This window comes from Hippoglossus hippoglossus, chromosome 12 (genome assembly GCF_009819705.1).
Source record: "Hippoglossus hippoglossus isolate fHipHip1 chromosome 12, fHipHip1.pri, whole genome shotgun sequence".
Classification (NCBI taxonomy): domain Eukaryota; kingdom Metazoa; phylum Chordata; class Actinopteri; order Pleuronectiformes; family Pleuronectidae; genus Hippoglossus; species Hippoglossus hippoglossus.
The window spans coordinates 14,659,850-14,683,250 of NC_047162.1; the positions used below are offsets into that span (position 1 = coordinate 14,659,850).

The following is a 23,401-nucleotide window of genomic DNA, read 5'->3' on the forward strand; positions in this document are numbered from 1 at the left end:
TACTGCATTGCCATTAATTTGAAATGGGTACTCGTGGTTGTTAGAATTCTAATGGTTATTGTCACAACTGTTTTTTTTTATCTGCTACACAATCATAAATGACAAAAACTCCCACATAAATCTCTTAGTGCCTTAATAAAGCCGTGTCAAGTGGCACCCGAGTAATAACGTTGCCATCGTGGATGCTGGTGAAGGATTTTTTACAAAACCGGTTAAGTCAATTTTCAGAAAGGTCAAAGTAATAAGGCTCATATCAGTTAAGCAAAAACACATTCAACGCTCCCATTACAACTGGCAGACGCACAATTGCACACAGAACTGATGAAATTAAATGATAGCGAATGGAGTTCTCGCAAAGCGGTGGCAGAGTTGTCAGAGAACCAACCGTCCTGTGCAAAATCAGCAGGAATTTGTTGTTGCACAAGTAAGTGCTGTGCTGGGCCCAAACATTATTACCAGTATTAACACTGTTCTCTCTGTCTCCTGTCATGAAACTCCCTGTTCTCTGTGTAAATCTGCATCTGCAGCCAAATCTTAATCAGGGAAAAAGGTTGTCTAAGCATCCACTGCTCTCACAGTCAACCTTGAAATTAGCCGCTTGTTGCTGATATGCCTTTACCTGCTGTGCTAAAATTAGAGGTATCCAGATCAAACACCAGCATATACATTAAAACAGACGGACCCAGTCTTCTGAAGCCTCACATTTGCTCTATGTGCAGAACAAGAGCAGTAGAATTCTTACATTAGAGTCACACTTGAAAGGATCCGTTGACAGTTTCACAGAGAGAAGAGACATTTACAGCAACCAAATCCCCTTTGAATTTACATATTCGCATGTAAGTATCTTTTGAAACAGACTTAGAAAGTATGAAACTTATACTTTAAGGTTAATAATCCAGAGGACAGGAGATATATCATATATCCTCTCTGCACTTGTAATCTATCTTACATGCTGCACAAAATAAAAGCAATTATGAGCTCAACTCCCTGAAAGTACAGCCTGTTTTCCTGCCAAGGTCCCTTTAGAATATGATCTCATGACACCCTGAAGATGAATGGACTGTGCACTATAGGTTTTCACCAGGTATTTGAGTTGTAGCATGATTTTTTTAAATTGCAGCTCGTTTTCTTGGAGTTATTAACCAACAACATCCAAGGTCATAGTTTGAATATTAGGTTGATGATCGTGTGGATAATGGAAAACATCTAGAGTATGTGAATAAGTTAATGTCATTTTTGCAGTTTGCAGGCAACTACTTATTTTAAGTGGATATTTCACAAATATGCCTGGATTTAGCAACTTGAGTAAAGTGTATTTCAGGTTTCACAGCTGCGCTCTGGTGTTTCTTGATCCATTATATTTTGGGTCAATAAGTTCATTGGAGCCCACATTAAGCCGTTTTCCCTCCCAGACAAGGGAATTATGTGATTTGAACAGTAAACTATTAAGTGAATAGATGGACAAATAGATTCCATATCCACATGTCAATACAGTTCTTTCAGAAAGTTTTAAAATACCTTAACTTTTTTCCACAGATTCAATTATTTGATTTCACTGTTTCCCTCGTCAATCTTACCTGAGTACCCCGAGACGGAGAATTTTATATATAGGAAAAACTGAAAATACCACAGTGACACAAGTATTCAGACTTTTTGCTGTGAGACTTGAAACTTAACTCGGGTGACTCTCATTCTCTTGGATGTTCTTCGAGATGTTTCTGCACATTGACTGGATTCCATCTGTGGTAATTTCAATAGCTTGGACATGATTTGGAAGGGCACGCACCCGTGTTTATGATTTCTCAGAGCTGACGATGCATATCTGATCAAAAAGCCATGACTTTGACGACAACGGCCCACAGAGTCACCTAAGAACAGAGTGAAGTCTCTGAATACTTCTGTGTCTGAAGGCACTGGATGTCCATGCACTTACATACAGTCAAGAGTTGTTGAGTTTGGTGTGTCTTAAGAAAGTAGCGAGAAGTGAGCGGAAAAAGTTTTGCGAGGGGCAATTTGTCTCCTGGCGAATCAAATCCATTAGCTTGTCAGAGTGCAGAGGAGTGTGGCCCATTATGACACAGCTCAGGCTGCTCCAGCAAACAGCTGCTGTGCTTTTCTATCAAAACGCCTGCCTCGTGTTTGTGATTTGTGCTGTGCGTAATGGGATGCAGATATCACTGCTCTGTCAGTGCTATTATTTATGCTTTCAAAGTTAATGAAAAAGTGACAAAGGGGGCTGGAATCAGTCAAGGCAGACGGCAGCAGGTTGTGCGGCTGCTGTTTACGTAACGCTCAAATCTCGTACGTTTTGGGAATGATGCACTTTGGGGGTGCCTAAATAAAATTATTATCCACAAAGGCAAACTTTCTTAATAGTACAAATCATCACTGGATGATTGTTTTATGTTGATATGCAGGTTTAAAGCACCCATATGTGTGATTTAGTGCCATCTCGCTGTGAGTTGGCAGATTGTGAAAGAGGACGTGCTCCCTGTGTAGAGAGTGTAAGAAAAACTTAATTCTTAATATCAGGGGATGCATGAATGAAAAACAAATTATGAATATTACAAAAGTTCTTCTAATCCTACACACTAGTCCCTTAATACAACACACATTCTCAGTTTTAAACACTTGCATTGAACAATTAGAATTATGTTTTCTGTCTGATCTGGAATTTAAACTAGAATTCATTCCACTGCTTCTGAAATGACTTTGTTAGCTTTGAGCAGGCCCTGTATTGCTTTCACTTTGCATCTGAAGCTGAGATGTGAGCAAAAGCTTTAAAAAAAAAAGGCTCAAAAACGAAATAATTAACTTCTGTAAAGTCAGATTTAAGACTGGGAGAGGAGTTGACACATTTACAAATCTGTATGGAGTCTCAATAAGACAAATGCATTTGAGGCACAACACAGCGAGTCTATGTAGGATGCGCTGCAGCTGTCATCTCTTCTGCTGTCATAGAGGCAATTATACTCTGTACTTTGTTATATATTTCGCTAGAGATACTTATTACTGTTATCTGACAGTTTTTCTTTTGCGTCAAATGTATTTAGCTTTCGTAGACAAAATTGAACAATGACTTTATTGGTTGTATTTACCTTGAGAATTCAGTATCTTTTGAAATGAACCAAAGCAGACATCCTTTGCTCGACAATATAATTCAGTTGGGGAGATGTCAAGCACAGACTAAGTTTCCAAAATCTGGAGCAAGTCAAACATTTTTCATTTGCAAAAAGCATGTGTCATTTTGAATTCCTATGATATCCGACCACTTGTGTTCAGCAGTCAAGGTTTGCAAAGAGATTGTGCAGGCCTGCTGTGAAATGCTGCCTGTTCCCATTCAGCATGGAGGATTATTACCTTCTGACCTGTCCTGTGCTGTGTTACCGTAACGTGTGGAAATTAAAATCTGCAAGTATTCTAAATACTAAGCTTAAGGAGTCTATATGAGTGCTATCAAGTTTCTGCATATTGCCGCTGAGTTCCTCTCAGGACGATGAGTGAGTTTCTTCCTGCTGCGTCTCCTGTGAGCTTTGATTTGTGAGGTTTTTTTTGGAGTCATGTTCTCTGGGGCCTCTGTAAAGTGCTTTGACTGTTGAAAGCTCTGTTCAGCTACAGCAGAATAGTGGGAATCTGCCTTTGAAGCCGTCTTCAAGCATGATAAAATAAACCTCATGAGGTTCATGTTTTTTCTTCCTCCTCCCATGGAATTGGCTTCATCCCTGCTTTCCCCTCTATCAGTCGTTTATATTTGGGATAGCGGCTGAAAGCACGTGGACCACAGGTATTGGTACAGGGGGTTTCTGTTTATCTGGCCTGTGCACACGAGCCAGCTTTAACAGCTCTGTGAAGGCACTTTGTTGATGTGAGGACTAACAGACCATTTAGTAGAATATTAGAAAGCCAATTAAGATACTTACAGCAATTTAAGCCACTAAATAGACTTACACAACTAATTATACCTGTCAGAAAAAAGAAAGGAGAATGAAAAGTGTGACCAAACAAGTACCACTGATATGAATTAATCCTTCCATGAAATAAAGGAGATACTGTATTCACATGATGCAGCGACGTGCCACCTCCAGAAACTGTTAAAACTACCTGATGTAGGTATGAATGCTCGTATCATTCTGTTATTGAATTGGCCAAGGCCCCTTATTTCAGATTTATTCCGATTCTTAGTTTCTTGTTCATGTTCATTTTTCATCAGAGTTTACCTTGTGATGAGAACAGCTTGGCAAATAAAAGTAACAACAACTAAACTTAGCTGCCAATTATATAACTAAGTAATTGAAATGTGGACATGTTAAATTGCACAGCCTTGGCTAGATACATTATTTTGGCTGTTTGAATATAAGTATGTTTGGATTTCTATCAATCTGTCTGGCCCATTCTTGTAAAAGAGATATGATCACAACACCTTGAGGGAATTTCTTCTAATTTGGCGCATCATTTGTCAACATCCTTTTTGACTCAAAGATGAATAGATTATATTTCGGTGGTTAAATGTCAAGGTCGCTGTGACTTTTGGCAATAACTCTACTCAAACACTAATTATGACAAATCTTAATACAAATATCTAATAGAATACAAAGTTGAAGTGATGACATTTTATATTGTATGTTACACTTTGCTGGCAATTATTAAATTGCATAACTCTGGTATAAACGTGTACATGACTATATTTCTTGCAACCTGACTGGTTGGTGGAGGAAATATATATATTCCAGTTCAAACCAGAAAGTGTGATTCGTATCCACGGCCAGTTTCTTGCTTAAATCTTCCTTTTTTATTCTTATTCTTTCCTTTTATTGGATTCAAAGAGCAGTGACAGTCCAGTGAGCTGTGTGTTTGTCCATTCATGTGTAAGAGGAGTTCATGTTTGTGTGTGAGTGAAGGAGAGAACTGTCAGTCAGCTGTTGCACAGCCAACCTGAAATGCAAAGTAATAGAGGCAAAAATGTGAGCTTTCCTTGAGACGCTTCTCTACACAATTTAATAAATTACACTGTTTGCTTTTTTGGCTTCTCTTTATTTTACCTGCTGTGCAGTAACAGTGGTTCACAATCACTTGTTTTCATCTGACTAGATTGGCTTGAGTTTTTCTGCTTTTGTTAATCCCCTCGCGACCTTTCCTATTCTGCTCATCATCACCACATGCTGCCACGGGCAGGAATTTAAAAGTACTAAAGAATATACATTGGGCTGGAGCCAGAATTTAGTTCTACACAGTTACTTTTATTTGTTTCTAAGCAACATTTCCAGTAGCACCGCAGGGAGACATCTTAAAGAAGAGTGAACCTTGACCGTGGATTGCACCCTGCAGATGACTAATTACAATAATTAAATGCAACAGTTAAAGTTTCATCGGTAAGCGATGCAGACGAGGAAAGAGGTGACTCATCTAAACATTTTTTAAACTAACTGACAGACGACTGGCATTTCTGAATGCTTGCTTTAAAACTTTTAAACACCAACTTTTCGCACATATTGCTGCTCTGCTTCCTTCCAGTCATAAAGGTACCTAATGTAAAAATTAAGCGGAGCAGGTTTCGACAAAATCTCATTTTCACCACCATCTGTCTCTTGTCAAAGTCGAACTGGTTTACCCACAATGTGGAGTCGTTTTAGGAGAATACAATTTTGTGGCGTTTACAGTAATTTCACTGGTTTGCTGTATAGAGATTCAGACTAAGTTCAAGTTTATATCTTCTTTTCTTTTTCTCTCTCTGTATTTTCTTTCATCCAGACTGTGACAGTAGATGATGAAGATGATGATAAGCTTCAGGCAGACAAGTTACTCAAGGACTCGATGCTGAATAAAGGTAATTATTATTCTCCCACATTAAATGAGATTGAAAATATGTGTATAGGAGTTAGCATGCACATATTTACTCTTGTGTGTGTGTGTGTGTGTGTGTGTGTGTGTGTGTGTGTGTGTGTGTGTGTGTGTGTGTGTGTGTGTGTGTGTGTGTGTGTGTGTGTGTGTGTGTGTGTGTGTGTGTGTGTGTGTGTGTGTGTGTGTCGTATTCTTATGCACAGCTGCCTGTGAGTCTTTTGGTATTTATGCTAGCAATTTCATTTTGCGATATCAGGCTGGAAAAGTCTATGCATGAGATGAAAGCGTCTGCTCACCACAACACTGGAGGGACCAATAAACATGCACATATATGCAAATGAAGGCGTGCATTCACACGGGCTATTTGGAAGCGACAGGTCACGGAGCAGGGCTGGGAAAACTGATAACTAGCTGGAGTATCGCTCAAGTAAACCATATAGCCTTCCGCAATAAGAATCAAGGTCCTATATTAAGGTTATTTCTTTAGAGAACGAGGCGCACGGTCGGCTCTTTCATCTCAATGGTAATGCATGTGATTACAAAAAATAAATCAATGTGACACACCATTGCTGCTTCATATCAGTTTTGTGGTTAGATCTCTGTTTGCCTCTCTGTCAGACTGTTTCTATTTCATTCGGCATCTTGTCCAGCCTGTTAGTTTTCCTGTCTGTGCGTCGGTGTATAACTTACTCTGACATTCTCAGCTCCTTTTTTTTTTATTGTTTCTCCTCTGTCCTCCAGCCCTTCCTTTATTCCTTTACCTGCTCTTTTTTCTGTAGTTCTCATTCATTTTTATTTTACTATAAATTTGTCAATTAAAAGAATACCAGGATTCAGTAGTCTACATGCACATACACTCTTCTGAATCATTTTTGTTCTTTATAAATCATAGTTTTACTCTCTGTCTGTCTGTCTAGCCTCCTTTGCCCCCATCTGTTTCGCCATCAAGGCGAAGGAAAATGATTTGCTGCCGCTGGAGAAGAACAGAGTTCGACTGGATGATGACTCGGACGACGACAAGGTCAGGTTCAGATTTGTCTGTTCAATGCACGTGCAGTAGAGCTAGGGGTAATTTGCGGTGGGTATGAAACCTGATCCTCGATGCGTGTGGGCGGCTGTGGATCAGGACATTGAAGGAGTCGTCCACTAACCAGAAGGTCGTGGTTCGATCCTCAAGTCCACATGCAGAGGTGTCCTTGGACCAGACACTAGACAATAGTGCTTTCACTGTGTGAATAATGTCTGATGGAAAAGCATTGCATAAAGGAGCACAGTATAGACGTGTATCAATGGGGTTTGCATCCTATAAGTGATTAAGACTAGAAAAGTGCTGTATACTGTCCATTTACCATTTTTGAAAATATATCTTGGCACATTTTGAGGTTAACAATTTTCACACACATTTGATTGAAGTTGCTGGATGATGCGGGACTGGAGGCCATAATAGGTGGAGCGGAGATGACCGTCAAGGAGCCTCCTCCAATCAGTGCATCAGAGGAGAAGAAACCCCCGCTCAGTTTGGAAGAGTTGGAAGCAAAACAAGGTAACAAGTTCAGAAATATTAACTCCAGTTTTGATGGAGCCTTTTTCTGTCCCTCTGTCCGAACTCCCCCCCCCCCCTTTTCCCTATCAGCTCCGTGGCTTAAATGTGGGTGGGCAAAATTTAATTGTGGTGTCACAGCTTCAACAAATAAGTCACACCCACTGGCTGCTGCTACTTTCTGGGAGGGTTGGAAAACTGGAGGAAAAACAAAAGAGGAGGAGAGGAGATGAATAAATCCACTGAGTCTGAATTATGCATTTCTTTTCACCAGGCTTCCCCGCGGTAAGATACATGCAGTGTAGTACAGTAAACTACCGTCATATATCTCTCCAAAGACCTAATGGAGATGTATTCTCTCCTTAGTTGTCTCTCTCTCTCTTGTTCAGCCGTTGATAAAGAATACTGCATGCTGGGTCAATTCAGTCTGTGCTAAAGTAATTCATGTCAAAAACAATGTGCTGCAATAGGTTTATTTACTACTTGTACTATACTTGTATGGATTACGAAAGCTCCTGCAAAAGAGGTGGGAAAATTATATTTTAGGTTTTCATACATTCTTATTTCATTGACAATCAATTTGAAAATCAATAACCGTTTTTATTGGTAACTGGAAGCTACTATACTTAAATATTATTTATTGCATCTTGTTAGACTTTCATCCCCTCCAAAATATGCTGCTGCTCACCTTTTAGATTTAAAAAGCTGGACAGAGTCATCATCCTCTGTTTTTAAATACCATTTAAAAACTAAGTGGTTTGCTTTTCCATATTAGCAATCATTATGTGGGATGAGTGTAAGCTATTTTGCTTTATACAACTAAAATGATCTTTAACCTTAGAGTAGCTGTCTGGCAGGATGGTGAATTCAATTTACTGAATTTCCATGAAACCATATCTGTTTTGGAAGAAACACAAGAACCATTTTTATGCCATAAAATCTCATTTTCAGATGTCTGATATTTTTTTATAGCAATTAATAAAAAAAAATGTTGTGCTTTGGATTTGCATGGGGAACATATCCAAGGTACAAAATCCTGCAAGAGCTTTTGCTACTAAATGTCCTTCTCTCGTCTTATGCTTGAGATAATTCCTACCATTACGTACCAGACTGTACTCTGATGGAATAGAATGAGGTTGCTTGTCAGACACATGATTGAGGTACCAGTCCGTCAGTCAATTGTTCACACAAAACCCCTAAAGACACTGCAGGCTTTTTGGACACTGATTTTAGGATTTTATAAGGTCTGGAAGGACGGAACAAAGGTGTTTTATTCTCCCTTATCGACCGCTCTAAAATAGATCCTGAAAGGAAGGACAGACAGACGGATGGTCAAAGACGAATATGCTACTTTACAGCAACAAGGGATCTGACAGGTCCTATTTAGGTTCAGTGGACCCGTGTTCGAGTATAATGGTGTCTCACTGACCTGAAAGATGGCCCAAGAAAGTGGCTGGAGAAGCCTAATAAATAGCTGACCGATGTGCTGTGTGGTAAAGTGGTTGTCAGTCAGCAGGCCAAACTTGATCAGATAGCAGGAGAATCAGTGGCAGACTGCAGAACACTAATCTCTACTGATGGGCTGGAAAACTGCGGCACACGCTAAATACGGCTCCCAGTGATAAGTACATGAATAGTTTAGGCTGCAAACATTTCCTAGTGGCTGTGCATGTTGAATAGAAGTGGTACAAGACTTTGTTTTTATGCCTCTACGTCAACGAAGACCAGGGGCCAGAGGCATTATGTGTTTGTTGTCCCTCCATCCGTCTGTTTCATTTTTATGAACACGATACCTTGAGGGGGTTTCTTCATATTTGGTTCAAACGTTCAGTTTAATTCAAGGATGATCAGAGTCGATTTGTGTGGTCAAAGGTCATGTTCGCTGTGACCCTGTGAACGCAATATCCCAGAAACACCTGCAGGGTATCCTTTCAAATTTGGTACAAACGTTCCCTTGGACTCAAATATGACCTGATTAGACCTTGGTGGTTAAAGGTCAAGGTCAACGTGATTCATGAATGCGTCATCTTAAGAACGCGGACAGGGCAGTAATTCTACTTTCAATAAATGTGGAGATGATGTTAAATACACTATATTTAACACCTAAAGCGTATTAAATTCATTGAAGGGAATACTAAAACTTTAATAATTTTGTGTTTGCTGTATAAATCCATATATTAGGCTGCAACTAATAATTATTTTCTTTATCTCTGTTACTTTTCCACAGTGGCTTAATCGTTAAAGTCTTAAGCTGTTACCTCTGCAAAAAATATACTAAAGGACAAAATCAGCCAATTCTCACATATGAGAAGAAATAGGAACCTTTCAGCTCTTTTCAAATCGAATGTAAATGTATATACATTAAATTGCTTCCTGTATAAATCCACTGGACAAAAAAGTACATCAGGATTTTGCTGCATGATGAGTTACGCCAAATGAGCCTGTGTATACAGTAGTGTGACTCAGACTGGCCAGGACTGTGTATTGTGTCACTGTCTAGGGTGCAGAGGGATTCTGCTCCACTTGCCTGTTGTTCACTCTACACTCAAATATGATTTGCTCTGGCATCCAGCCTATTTTTAACCCTGACGAGATAAGAGTAGCCCCAGCGGTTGTGTAACTTAAAACAACTTGTTTTCCACGAGCACTTGCTTTGTACGTCACTGTCCTGTCTCCTCTGTCCCTCTCGTCCTCTTGTTCTCTGCGCCCCATTTTGTTCCTGTGCTCCCCTAACCTCTCTATCCCCCCCACCCATCCCTGTCGCTTCATATCCTTTTCTCATCTCTCAGAAAAACTGTGCATATTTTCCACCCCCATTGTCACGAAGATGTCTGTCTCCTCTTCTCTACCCACGTTTCCTCCTACTTTCCTTTGTCTGTATTCCATGAAATTATGTATCACCAGAGACTGCAAGCCTCATCATTTAGCGCAGGAACTCGACAGCAGTGGGGAAACTCCAGAAAATGCCAGTCATTACCTTATTTAGATGTGATGGATCAAGTGAAAATTACTCTTATTATCATGTTCTTCTTGTCTTTCTCTTTTTGTCCTGTTATATTTTTTTCCCCCCACATTCAATTTTCTGTCTTTGAGCCTCCGTCTCCTTAAACCCTCTTTCTGTGCTTTTTTCTTTTTAAAGCAGAACGCAACTTCTCTTTCCCTCGTCGTTGTCTTTCTTTTCAATCATGTTTTCCTCCTTGATCACCATTTAGAAGAAGTAAAGTATATCTAGCTGCAGCAAAAGCTAAAAAAAGTGCCATTACCATTTTTTTTTCATCTTCATCCAACCATCGCTCTCCTGCTTTTTACACTCATCTTTTTTTTTTTGTTGTCCTTAGCCAAGCAGAAACTGGAGGATCGTCTAGCAGCTGCAGCCAGAGAGAAGCTGGCCCAGGCGTCTAAGGAGTCCAAAGAGAAACAGCTACAGGCGGAGAGGAAGAGGAAGGCAGCGCTCTTCCTACAGACCCTCCGCGGCCCCTATTCTGGAGAGCCCGAGGCCAAGAGAGCCGAGCTCGACTCATCAACACAGCTTGAGGTAGGTTACTGCTGGGTCGGTGTTTGTAATTGTTGTATCTAAAATATTGACTTAACACTGTAAGTATTTCCATTTGTACTAGTAAAGAGTTCAAGTTGTAGTGAATGTGCTCTTGAGTATGAGACAATACAGTCCAGGATCTCCAGCATCACAAATCTCTTGTGTTTGCATTTATTAAACCAATGGCTTATTTCTTAGTTTGTTACTTCTGAGCTACTGTAGAAATGTGGTGGTACAACATGGCGGGCTCCATTGAAGAGGACCCACTCCCTATGTAGACGTGAAGGGTTTAATCTAAAGTAACGAAAACACTGCAATTCTCAATTTCAGAGGATTTTACATATACGTACACAACATAACTGAGTATTTTATTCAGTTTCTGCAATAAGATTCCTCTAAATTTTACCCACTGGATAGACCTGGATAGACATGTCCACACTCAGGCCTGAGGTCAGTGGCACATTGTTGGGGGGGCCGTGGCTCAGGAGGTGGAGCGGGGCATCCACTAATCAGAAGGCCAATGGTCCAATTCCCAACTCAGCGTGTCGGAAGTGTCCTCGGTCAAGACTCTGAACCCCAAACGCCCCTGTGGATGTTTGATGTATGAGTGATAGAAAGCACTGTGTGAATGTGTCTGTGAATGTGAACTGTAATGTAAAGTGCTGTGAGTAGTAGATAAGACTCCAAAAGCAAGATAAAGATACGGTCTATTTACCATTTAACATTTTTTGTTGGCCCTGGATTCTGTTTTTGTCCTCTTAGTTTTTTCACAAGGCTCAATAAGAGAAAAATCAAATTTTCTACAGTTGGTTCAGTATCTCTTTACTGAAACGGCCTCGACTCATATGTCTGAGTAGGATTTTAACGTGCTGACGCCAGATGTCATTCTATGTTTTCCAATCCTGTGATGGTTTTTATTGGCTCTGCACGACACTGTGTGAATCCTGGTAAACACTGTACATCCATCCGGTAAAGCACGTCACATATTTTTATTGAGCTGTTACTGTCGAGCTGAGTCTGTGCTTATCTCAGTGGAAAGGTCAGTTCTGACTGCTTTTCATGTACAGTTATGTGCCAGTTAGTCATTAGAGGGCGGATTGTTATGATGAGGAAATTGATCGCTCTTTAGCTGCTGGCTGTGATTATTAAACGCTGCATCTTCTCCTTGACCTGTAGTGTTGTAAACAAGAGAGTCTGACCCTGAGATGGAGTTCTGACTTGTGCTGAATATTAAAAAAGCTAATTTCGATGTTGGTATAATTTTTCTTTTTCCCATAGTGCGATTTTTATTATTTCATATAAAGTCTGTCCATGCACATGCTTGCACGTTACGAGTTTTCTTAACATCAAGCTGTAAAGAAAACTCAAAAACCTGTTTTGAAAAATGAATCTGTCTGAGCTATTCTATTCATCGACTTCACATACATGTACACAAACTGGCACCAGGGACAGAAACTCGTTGTTTTCACTATGGAACATTTTAATATGATTCTAAATTGTTTATTGCATTTAATTATAATAAAACAATGCCGTGCACCAAGACCACTTCGGCAAATATAATTATTCTGTAAAATGCCCAGAGCGCACACCGAGGAGATGGAAAACTAACCACCATGTCACCCACTTATTCACCAGCTCCTCTGTTCTCTGTTTCGGTCTTTGAGATAATTCAGGGTGTCTCCATCTTAAAATTTATAATGCATAATGCCAAACTGCCATAATGCAAATTTTAAAAGCCTTTGTCCGTCATATTAAACATAATCAGGATTGGTAACAATACTTTATAGTGCAAATAGGCCTCGTGATGGTCATTTGATGTGTAGATTGCCTATAAATTTGATGGATGTTGATTGTCATCTCCTCATGTGAGCCCGACGGATGCTTGGTGAACTGGCTTGTTGCCCGTTAGGCCAGGTGGCACTGGGCCCGCTCCCATCACTGTTGCACCAGTTGTGTCACTCTTTCCCAGATATTCAGTGACTTCTGTGTCAGATAAACACGACCGTGCAAGCCTGCGTAATGATTCATTCATTAGGAGAAACACTTTGAAGAACAGATGTTACCTGGATTTGGAGTGAAGGGAGGTCCGAATAGATTCAAGGTGATTAAAACTTGAAGTTGCAGTGAAAGTTCTGGCAGCAGCACGCTGGAAGTTAGTGCCGTATTTTGGAAGGCCAGAAAATTAGTGGTGCAGCTAAAGGGATGTTTGATGAGACGTGTGAATGCTGATGCCAGGTCTTTGTGGGGTTGGCAAAATGAGCTGACTTGGATCTGTTGATGCAAGAGCTCCATATATCCCATATAGCGCATCATGCTGTTTATGCGACAACGACATAGGAGCAAGTGTAACTTTCATTTTTTTTACACCATCATGATATAGTGATGATGCTGCAAGACTTGTGCATTGCAGGGGTTGTAAACTGCTTGCGTTTGCTTCAGATTGTCCATTTGGCCCAATTTTAGGCTTCATCCAAACTACTTCACTTCAGTTTTAAAGTTTACCACTGTCCTAACCTTAACCCTAAATTCACGTCTGCTGTCCACATGATTTAGGTGATTTGTATTGCCTCAAAAGCTGCTGGCTCCATTTTATTTGGTTAACTCCAGGGCTGCTTTAAGTGTGGACAGACAGAAACTCAGACTTTTGGAAACAATAATGCAGGAATCCGCATTTGCTTCCTAATTGGTTCTTATTGTCGTCGGTCCAAGAAAGGAAACCCTTGCTCTTTCTTTTGGTAATCGGTGTTTTTTCGTTTGCAATCTTTTTTGCAACTAAGCAACCTACTGCAAAGCAGATAATCTTCTTCCTGTTGTCACTGTGTATGTATGTGATTGTGTTTGCATGTGTAGGTTAGCCATGTATTAGCATGGATGCATCCTTAAATTCCTTTAAAATTCCGACATGGACTTCGCTGGATTCATCTGTTAGAGTGATGATCTTGTGTCAGTCAGACACGGTAACTTCAACATAAATATTTCTCACCTGTTCATTCAGACATGACAGAACAGAGAAGGTGGTAGTGTCACTGCTGAGAAGTGCTGTTAACTGGAAAGTAATGATGTGACGGAGCATGAAAAAACCCCAGCCTCTCGCCTCGTGTCAGGTGGGATTGGTTCCAGCCCCTCGCGACCCTCAAAAGATAAGCGGTATAGATAGATAATGGACGGATGGATGAGCATGAAAGAATGTTCTCAGTTCTTTCACAGGCTGCCATCAATGATGGATTCTAAAAATTATATTGCAGTTGAAGCCATTATTAATGACCATTGTGAGCATGAGGGAAGCTCGCCTATTTCTCAGTGACTTTTCTAATAAATTTACTCATCAGTTTCCTCATTTATTATAGATTTCTGCTGCCTAAACCACTTCATAATATCTGTCATAGACGTAGAATGAAAAGAAGTAAGGACTCATTTATTCCTATTAACTCACATTCTGTAGGCAAAGTTTTTTCCTGATTCGTCTTCCATGGCCTTGGCTTTGGTAGAAAATAAAGTAGAATAGAGGAGTGTGTGAGTAGTTTTACTTTGCTATTCTTATCCGACATGAGAAAAAGTTCCTTATCACTGTAAAATAGCTCATTTGCAGAGTCTCATCAGACTGGTTTTATTTCTATGAGCGTAGGAGATGGTCATTAAGTGATGATGATTTATTGCTGTGTTTTACTTAGGTCAAAAATATGTGTTTAGTCTCTATAAATTTAATCAGTTTTAACCTTCTGCCTGAACTCTACATGTTAATCTGAGGAATTCACTTCAGACTTGTAAAAGTGTTATGGAAATGTTACTGTGTATAAATATGGACGACGCGTTTCCATTTCCTCCCACTACTTGAAAAATGAAGCCGAGATATTCCAGATGCAGGTGCTGCTATCGTAATAATAACAATAATAATAACACATTTCATTTATACGGTGCTTTCAACAATTATTATCAAAGACACTGAACATGAGTTAAAAAACAGACAAAGCAAATGACCAGAAATATAAATTATACTTTAAAAGCAGTTCTGTTCAACCAAACTGTCAATCATGACACTTCACAATTTTTTCATATCATATAAGAAAAAATAATAAATGAACATACTTGCTTTAAAATAACAGATACCCTGTATGTGACGTGAACTTAGATTTTTTTTTTTGCCCATGTCCCCTTCTCTTACATTGAAAGGGGTGGGGTTAATGGCCTATACTGCTGCCAGCCAGCAGGGGGGCTCTTATGCTGTCCATCTTAATATACAGTCATTGGGTCCAACCCAGTTTGACGGGTGTTGTGACTAACATATAACATCATGTCTGTCCAAAAAGCAGCTCTGGCCCCACCCCCTCAACAATACACAAATGTTTGTATTTTCAGCTTTAAGACTCTTGATGTTTCTGCTTCCTCCCCCTCCTCCCCCTCCTCTCTTAACCCGGGAACTTTTTATTGTTACTGTCCAAACTTCCGTATCTCGCCACAGCAGGTGTGTGACGGGGCGCCCATTTTCTTGGCCCGGTGTTGGGATAAGCTTCCCATGTGTCAGTCCTAATTTTAAACCAAACCTTGCTCCCTATCATTTCATTATCTCAGCCTCAGCCCAGACAGCAGATAGGGTGCAAACAGAATGGTGTAATAAATATTCTTCCCTTTCTCTATTTCCCTGCCTGTTTTTAGATACCTGTTGTTTTGTCTTCCGTCGTGAGCATTTCTTTCTCCTTCCTTTCCAGGCTCTGCCTCTTAACCTCTTAACCGCTCACTTGTTAAGCTAGGAGAGTTACATTTTAATTGAGCTAGACGATGACACACAACCACACACTCCCTTCATGGCTTCCATGTGCATCACTCATCTCTTTGTCAGACGTGCCATTCATGTCAAATTTGGCTTTTAAATTAGGCCATTAATTATCCGTCTCCCTTACAGCACCATGAATGCCTCCCTATACTTTGTATCATGGGGGGGCCCCAGGAGCGAGCTAAGGCCTAATCCTAGAAGATGACATGTGACCTTGAAAGATTTAGCATCATGTTTAATCTGCTGATGGAGCGGGCCCCATCTTTCCAGTGTGAATCCAGCAGCAGAACAATCTAATACGAGCCGACAGACCCACACTGGGGTAATTAGAGGCACTTTGCCACTGACAGTTGTAACTCAGTGTGTAGCCAGATGGCTGCACTGTGTTGTATAACCCGCACCATCTTTTAATCAGCTGAGTAAGGAAAGAATATGAGTAATAATTTCCCATGAGAGCAAGGGACTTTGACTCTCCCTGAGCCATCCACTTATGATCCCATCCCTCTTTTAGCACTTTTAATATCGTCTTAAAAAGAAGTTCTCCTGATGTACATTTTTTTCCACCACCTTTACCTCTTTTCTACTCCGTATCGAAAATACATCACAGATAACTTTTATATTTCGTTCTCTTAAATTATTAATCAAAGTATGGAAATATGTGTGACAATTATTTATATTTGCTGAGGTTTAGGAGTGAATGTGTCACCGGAAATCACAAGTCAGTTATTCTTTGAACCATATCAAGGAAATTTTGTGTTATTTAACTTTTTCTACACCAGGTTAGTTGGATTATTCTGTATTATTCTGTAACAAGGGACCCGGGGGATTTTGCATGAACACATCTCTTTATTCACTCAACCTTGTGCATCACCTGCGTCTCCTTAAGTGGTCAGGCCCCCATATTGATTGTCCACAGATGCACAGAGATAATAAGCATTTGGGAAAGTGTGCAATGTCCCTAATGGCAAAACAGGGCGACACTGACTGTTTAATTCAATCAATGCATTATTTATGTTCTTTTTATCTTTGAACCAATTAAAGCAGAGAAGATCCAGCATCCATATGTGTCTGTAAAAACGATGCCATCACTGATGTTTCTTTGTTGTGTCCTCTTCATTCTCCCATTGTCTCTAGATGCAAGAAGCCCTTTCTGTTCTGTCTGACCTTGCGCTGCCTCATCTTTCCTCCACACCACCTGCGTATCTTCAGGATCAAAAGCCTCCCACGGAGATCCATGGATCCCATCGCAGCAGGGAGGCGCCGACCTCCTCATCCTCCCATAGAGGATCAGACCGAGATAGAGATAGAGATAGAGACAGGGACAGGGACAGTCACAGAGATAGGGACAGTCACAGAGATAGGGAAAGGGACAGAGAGAGGGAAAGGGATCGGGACAGAGAGCGGGAAAGGGATCGAGATAGGAATAGAGATCGAGACAGGAACAAAGGCAGGGACAAAGAGAAAAAGAAGAAAAAACACAAGCGGAGGTCAAGGTCGAGGTCAAAGAACCGACACGCCCTCCCCACTGCCTACAGGAAAGGCCGCCGGTCCCGGTAAGACATCATGCACACTCCCCTTTCTCACTCATTCACAACTGTCAGTGGAAGAGCTGAGAATCTCTCTCAGGTTTTTGTTTCACATATTTTTGGTCCTACATGACAATACATTCACAATACCATATTTATTTACGTCCATCTCGAAAAAGTTAGGTTGGATATTAATTATATCTGAACTCTTTTTCAGATTTTGTTTAAGAGATGAGGTGCAGCTGCTCAGTTTAGATCTTTACTGGTCTCTGCTGCTGGTCGCTAAAGACACAGCAGGCTGGAGGGAGTACGATGAGGAGGAGGATTACTCCTCTATTGTGTTTATTCATTTATTTCTCCAGAGAAATTTCCTTCTGTTGGAAAGTAAAAGGATGAACTGTAGAGGAGGATCTCAATAAAATGAGGAGGGAAAATAGTTACACAAGTTAATATTCTTCTTGTTTTGCATAAATATTCAGAGAAATAATATCACAATTTTCTCACAATAGTAGTTTATAAACTAATCATCAATTAATGCAACATGTAAATATAACAGCCAGTGTTGCAAGTGAACCGAACTGAATCAAATTTTCCTCCTAAAGACTCACTCACTTCACATATCCATGGTTGTGCTGAAAGATAAAATTCTGCTTCTTTCTGTATGTGAATCCAAGGCTTTCAATTTCCACAGAAAATAAAAGAAATCTTAATGTCCTACTTAAAGAAGCCTGTCTGTGATTGCTGCTGTTAAAGGTTTGAGACGTGTAATGTGACAGGCTGAGAACATGATTATGAATCACCCTCTGTTTGAAATTCCACTTCAGCTGAACATTTAGTGCATAACGCACTTCAATCATAGGGAAAAAAAATATTAATGGAAATAAATGTATCCTTCTGACCTTGCGCTTGTTTCTATTTTTGCTGCTATGCTTTCTTTCTAATGCACAGAAGGAATACACAGCCTAAAGAGGAAGAAAAGAATATATGAGAAAGAACATTTAAAGAAATAATTTAAAAGGGTCGAGAGACAGTTATTAAGCAGGAAGTGCTTTATTTTTGCCATTTACCTGTCAGGCGGAATTGAACAATATCGACCAGACAGCTTTGTTTTGCCTCCACAGCGCTGACTGATTTTCCTTCGCTTGTTTGTCTTTTGCTGGGTTGGTTTCTATAAAATAAATAGAATTTCCTTAGCTAACCCACTTTTTCACGTTTTTTAAATTGCATGCATGCTCTGCACATGAGCCAGTGGGAGAAATTAATTTAGCTGAGCCCTTTCTGGAAGGAAATCTGAGAAGTGCATTAATCTCTTACATAACCATTAATATTTAATAGTTTTCTTTTCAGGTTCATTTAGAAAAACACTATTTACATATTAAGAGCCTGTGTGATGTAGTTATAATACAAAGTAATTCACGGACGTATGGCCTAGTTGCTTAGTACTTGGACTTTCTTATATACTCACTTTTATATTATACAAACTAAGTGCTCTTATAACTGCCTTAATGTGAACTGTGCCACATTGAGGTACTTAGACAGTCCAATTGAACTTATTCACACTTTCCTTTAATCCTCATTGGCTCTTTGGTTTCTCTTCCATACCATCTCTGTTCTCTTCTCATTCTCTTTCCATCATCTTCTCTTCTTTTTCATTTCAAATGCATCTTCCGAGGTTTGCCCCCTTGTAATTGAATGGCTTCCCTCCCGTCTCACACCTCCTCTGTCTGTTCTCGTCTGGCCAGGTCCCGTTCACACTCCCCGGGGAGAAAGGAAAAGAAGGGCAGCTCATCAGAGAGGAGACGTGAGGAGAAGGAGCGGGAGCGCTATCATCCCAGCAGCAGCAGCTCCGGCGTACCCAGGGGGCATTCGAAATCCAGGTAAAGCTAACAGCAGGTGTCACCAGCCTGTGATCAGAGGGGGAGTCACGGGTCGTCGCATACAGCACCAAATGTGGTTTTTCTACACCTGTCAAGGCAAAGAGGGGCTTTGGTATTTGTCACAGTCTTTAATGTTAGATTTTTTTCTTTCACTAAACTAGTGGAAAACTGCTGATACTATGTGTGTATTTGCTTCGGCTTTACAACATATGACAAGATACTTAAACCCAAATGACCTCTGAAGGAAGCTGCGACGGACAGCTTCCACTTGGATGAATTCAAATCCAATCAGAGCTTTGCTGCCTTCAGAACATGTCCCCTTGATACACTGTGTATTGCGTAGTGTCGCTGTCTGAATATGAAATATTTCAACTCCTGCTTACTCCTGTCTTGCTTTTTTTTATCTCTCAGGTCCCCTTCTGAAAAGAAGAAGCGCTTCTTGTCGTCCTCGGGACAGATGCAGGCTTTGGGTTCCTCTCTCTCTCCGTGTTCCTCACCCGGCAGAGTTTTATCCCCATCAGCTAGCCCCGCCTCCAGCCTGACCCACTCCAGGTAACCCCGTTATATATTTTCTGGTTGCCTTTGGTTTGCCTTTCACATATGAAGTATGTAGAAGGTGATTGTCTGGGTGAGACGTGTCTGTGTAGAGCATGGAGGAGGCAGGATATGATGATATATATTCCACTCCACAAGGCACAGTGTCAAAATCCCCCAAACTCTTGGATCTGGTATTTCCAAGTTGATCTTTTCGAAAAAACCGAAGCCAGACTGACTCCAATTAATATCCTTTCTTTTACGGTTTGTGGAAAAACAAACTTTCGCTCTAAACAAAGAACAATCGCTCTTTGGATTCCTCCACGTTTTCCACTTGCTCATGAAGCTGTATTAGCGATAATTCCAAGCATTTGAAGTGTTTAAGGGGAGGTTTTAGATCAGAAGTGTTAAGACCGGTTTAGAGTGTTTTGGGGGGGGGGGGGGGGGGGTTGTGTCTGCTTTTACAAGAGCTGCTTGGTGCTACTACATCAGAGTGTCAGGAAACAAAGCAGCTCTGTCCTGCTCTTTATTGGATTTGGGGAAATTTACACTCCAGTAACCTCAGCCAAACACGTTACCCAAGGTAACATTCACCGAAGACATTAAGCCTTAAAGGAGAACATACTGTTTGAAAATAAGAACAGTATGAACTAAATCTAACCTCATTCAGATCTCAGCCAAGTACAAACAAACCGTCTCAGCCACAGCCCTGTAGCTTGCGATTTAGTATATAGCATCATCTTAAGACCCTTTTAAAAGGTTTCTCCTTTTATAAAATTTAATCCAGCCAGAGAGGCAGTATAATTTGTATCCATTTGTAATGTGTGCCATCAGTATAAACTGCCGCATCATCCACAAGATGTGCAGAAAACAACTGTAATTCCATCTTTGTGAATATGAAAGTGGGTAAAACAAAGCTTGGGTCCTGTCACCGGCGTCGGAGGAATTCTAAATCCAGTAAGGATGGAAGATACTTATTTTAAAGAGCCAGTGATAGATTGGCCTGGAGCCAACGTCTTTCAGCTTCAAGGTCTTAAAGCACTAAGGCATTCGTAACGACCGACATAATCTCCTCTGATGTCTGGGCGTTGTTGGTTTGCTGTTTCAAATATATCCAAAAAGGAAATAAAGATTAATACATCAATGTTTGAATGGTGCAGGGCACAATGCAGAGTCACGTGGACACAAAGAATGAAGTCATGGTTTATTCATTCCTCGCCCTCCTCTCCCGTTCGGTCCCCTGATAAAACATACATCCATTGTACAAATGGATTCATAAGTAGAGCGGACCATTTGTTACACCAGAACCATTATGAATAAAAAACACAATTTTCCATTTGTATGAATCCACAAAGAAATCACTGTCATGTCGACAAACATGACAAGAAAAACGGTGCCTGGTTTACTGAAGGAGATGAGCTGTAATTAAATTTTTTCACTTTCTGCTTTTTTTTATAATGTAAAAGCATTTTCTTAGGAAAAGGAACTTTTATTTTCCCTCTGCACCGTCATGTCCAAAGCCATTTACGTTTTTTAACTTGTCGATTCTTCCTCCCTCATTATCGTGAGTCTCAGAAGGTAAAAGCTGAACTTGCAGTCAAAGTAAAACTGAATAGATTTCGGTGGTCAGAGTTCAAGGTCACTGACTTCACGTCTGTCCCATTATTTCCCACACGTCCATTTGCCGTTCCTCTTATTCCTCTGAGAGTCTGGAGGCAATCCCAGCTGACACTGGGCGAGAGGCGGGTGCAACCCGAGCAGATGTCACAGGTGCTGACACATAAAGACAAACAACCACTCGCACTCACATTCACAGCTACAGGCAATTTAGATCCACCAGGTAAAATCACCACCTCTTGTAAGTGCATGTCTTTGAGAAGCCCAGAGGAAACCGACAGTCACGTTAAGAACATGCAAATCCCACACGGAGCAGTGCTAATGACTGCAGGGACACCTGGAGCAGATTTCATCGTCCACTGGGACTCGAGGGTTTTGTGGTCAAAGGTCACTGTGACCCTGCAAAACACATTTTTGGCCTTAGTTCAGTAATATATACACGAGCTACACATTTCACACAATTGTCTAATAGGATAAATATCATGAGGTGATGATGTTTTATATCCAAAAGGTCAAAGGCCAGCTTCATGGTCATTACTCATCGCCATGACTCAGGAGCATTAGGGGAGATTGTGACTTTACATCCTGAAACTTGACGTTTGCCGTCTGCATACAACAGCAATCCGATAATTCCAGTGGGGTTCTTTTGCTTTTCTGTTACTTGTATGTATTGAATTATCTTTTCCCTCAGGTGCCAGATAAGCGGAACCATTCCTGGAGATTTATTTTTGTGCGTTTACTGTGTTAACAGAAGTTCTGCATCACCTGCGTAGGCGGCGCACAAATAAACTGTGAATGGATGTGAGCTGGTTTGTGGCAGTTTCAGGTTTTGCTGTTGACTTTCTGCAAAGAATGGAGCCACAGGAGCATAATATAATAATCCCATATTTTATTTTTACACAAAATTGCCTGACGGAGACGCACGAAGATATTTTCCTGTGTAGGAGTGATGCCTGAAAACTCTGCAGCATCTGCAGCTGCCTGTTCTGCAGTTTCCTTTCACCTGTTGTGTTCAATCAACTTGATGCACACGCGTTTGTCTATTTTAAAGGTCCTTTTGATAAATAATGAAATGTTAGATGCTGGTGAGATTAAAAGCTTTAGACAGAATCATGAAGTTGAATTTGAGGCCAGCAATTTTGGCACTTTCCGCAGTTTGTCTACATGATTACACGCTCGGCTGCGTCTGACAGTGTTGACGTGATAGTTGGGGTTTTCGTTTGTATATTTTGAGTTTTCACGGGTCCGGTTTCTCTCTTACCTCTCGCTCCTTTCTCTCTTCCCTCCTCCGCTCCCCATGCCTGTCCAGCTTTGAACTTTTCAGAAGACATCATGAATACTGTATGTCCTCTTCTGTTTTCATGATTGGCTTTCTGCCTCCTCTCCCTTTTTTTTTTTGTCTCCTCCTCACAGGGATGGTTCTCAGGAGAAAGACAAGACGGTGTCCTCATCCATAGTATCCTCTGTTCAGTCCAAAATAACTCAGGTACTTTCTTTTCTCTTTTTATCCCAGATGCGTCTGCTGTCAAATTTAACAGCCGAGCCGGTAAAAGCAAAGAGTGGTGTTCTGTTTCCAGCATGCAAATGGGAAGGACACAGAAAAAATACCTGCTTAAGTAGCATTTACTTCATTTTTATCCTATCAAGATATTCTTCATCATGTAATATAGATTTGTATAATAAACTCAGACCTTGAAGCTTCTTCAGATCTCAAACTTTACAACGAAAAAATTACAGTCGCATGTGTTTCTTCAACATCTCGTTCCAAAACCGTGAGCATCACTGTACAGCAGCAACCGGCTCCGTTTCTTTTTGCTTTCGGAGCCCGTCCACGGGGATTTGCTCCCGTTCAGCCACGAGAGCGTGAGCGAGGTCGGCTGCTGATGAAGGTGGGCGATGAGGTCTCGCTCACAGTCACTGTTCCCGAAATTAAATCTAAAGGTGTTCAAGGGGGTTGAGGCCATGTTGAAACAGGAAAGGGCCCTTCACTAACTGTTGCCATAAAGTTGGAAGGACACTTTGGCTGAAAAGTGTTTTCACGCCTATAGTTTGTTTGATGAATTTGTAAACAGGTTTTTATTTGGTTTCGCTTTGTTTTCACACAGAAACACAAATACTGCAAACACTGCAAACCCCATGAGAACGTCTACTCTTCTTATTGTT

General features: G+C 40.7%; 1 protein-coding gene across 2 annotated transcripts in view; it reads left to right on the forward strand.

Annotated features, from left to right (window-relative positions):
* sfswap (splicing factor SWAP) overlaps window positions 1–23,401 on the forward strand; it is a 42,919-nt gene that overhangs the window by 13,777 nt on the left and 5,741 nt on the right. For both annotated transcript variants that reach the window (XM_034602231.1, XM_034602232.1), the window contains 8 exons: window positions 5,749–5,824; window positions 6,756–6,859; window positions 7,252–7,381; window positions 10,717–10,913; window positions 16,819–17,237; window positions 18,953–19,087; window positions 19,499–19,639; window positions 22,652–22,724. In XM_034602231.1, coding sequence (XP_034458122.1) covers window positions 5,749–5,824; window positions 6,756–6,859; window positions 7,252–7,381; window positions 10,717–10,913; window positions 16,819–17,237; window positions 18,953–19,087; window positions 19,499–19,639; window positions 22,652–22,724 — 1,275 coding nt within the window. The remainder of the gene's footprint in view (window positions 1–5,748; window positions 5,825–6,755; window positions 6,860–7,251; window positions 7,382–10,716; window positions 10,914–16,818; window positions 17,238–18,952; window positions 19,088–19,498; window positions 19,640–22,651; window positions 22,725–23,401) is intronic.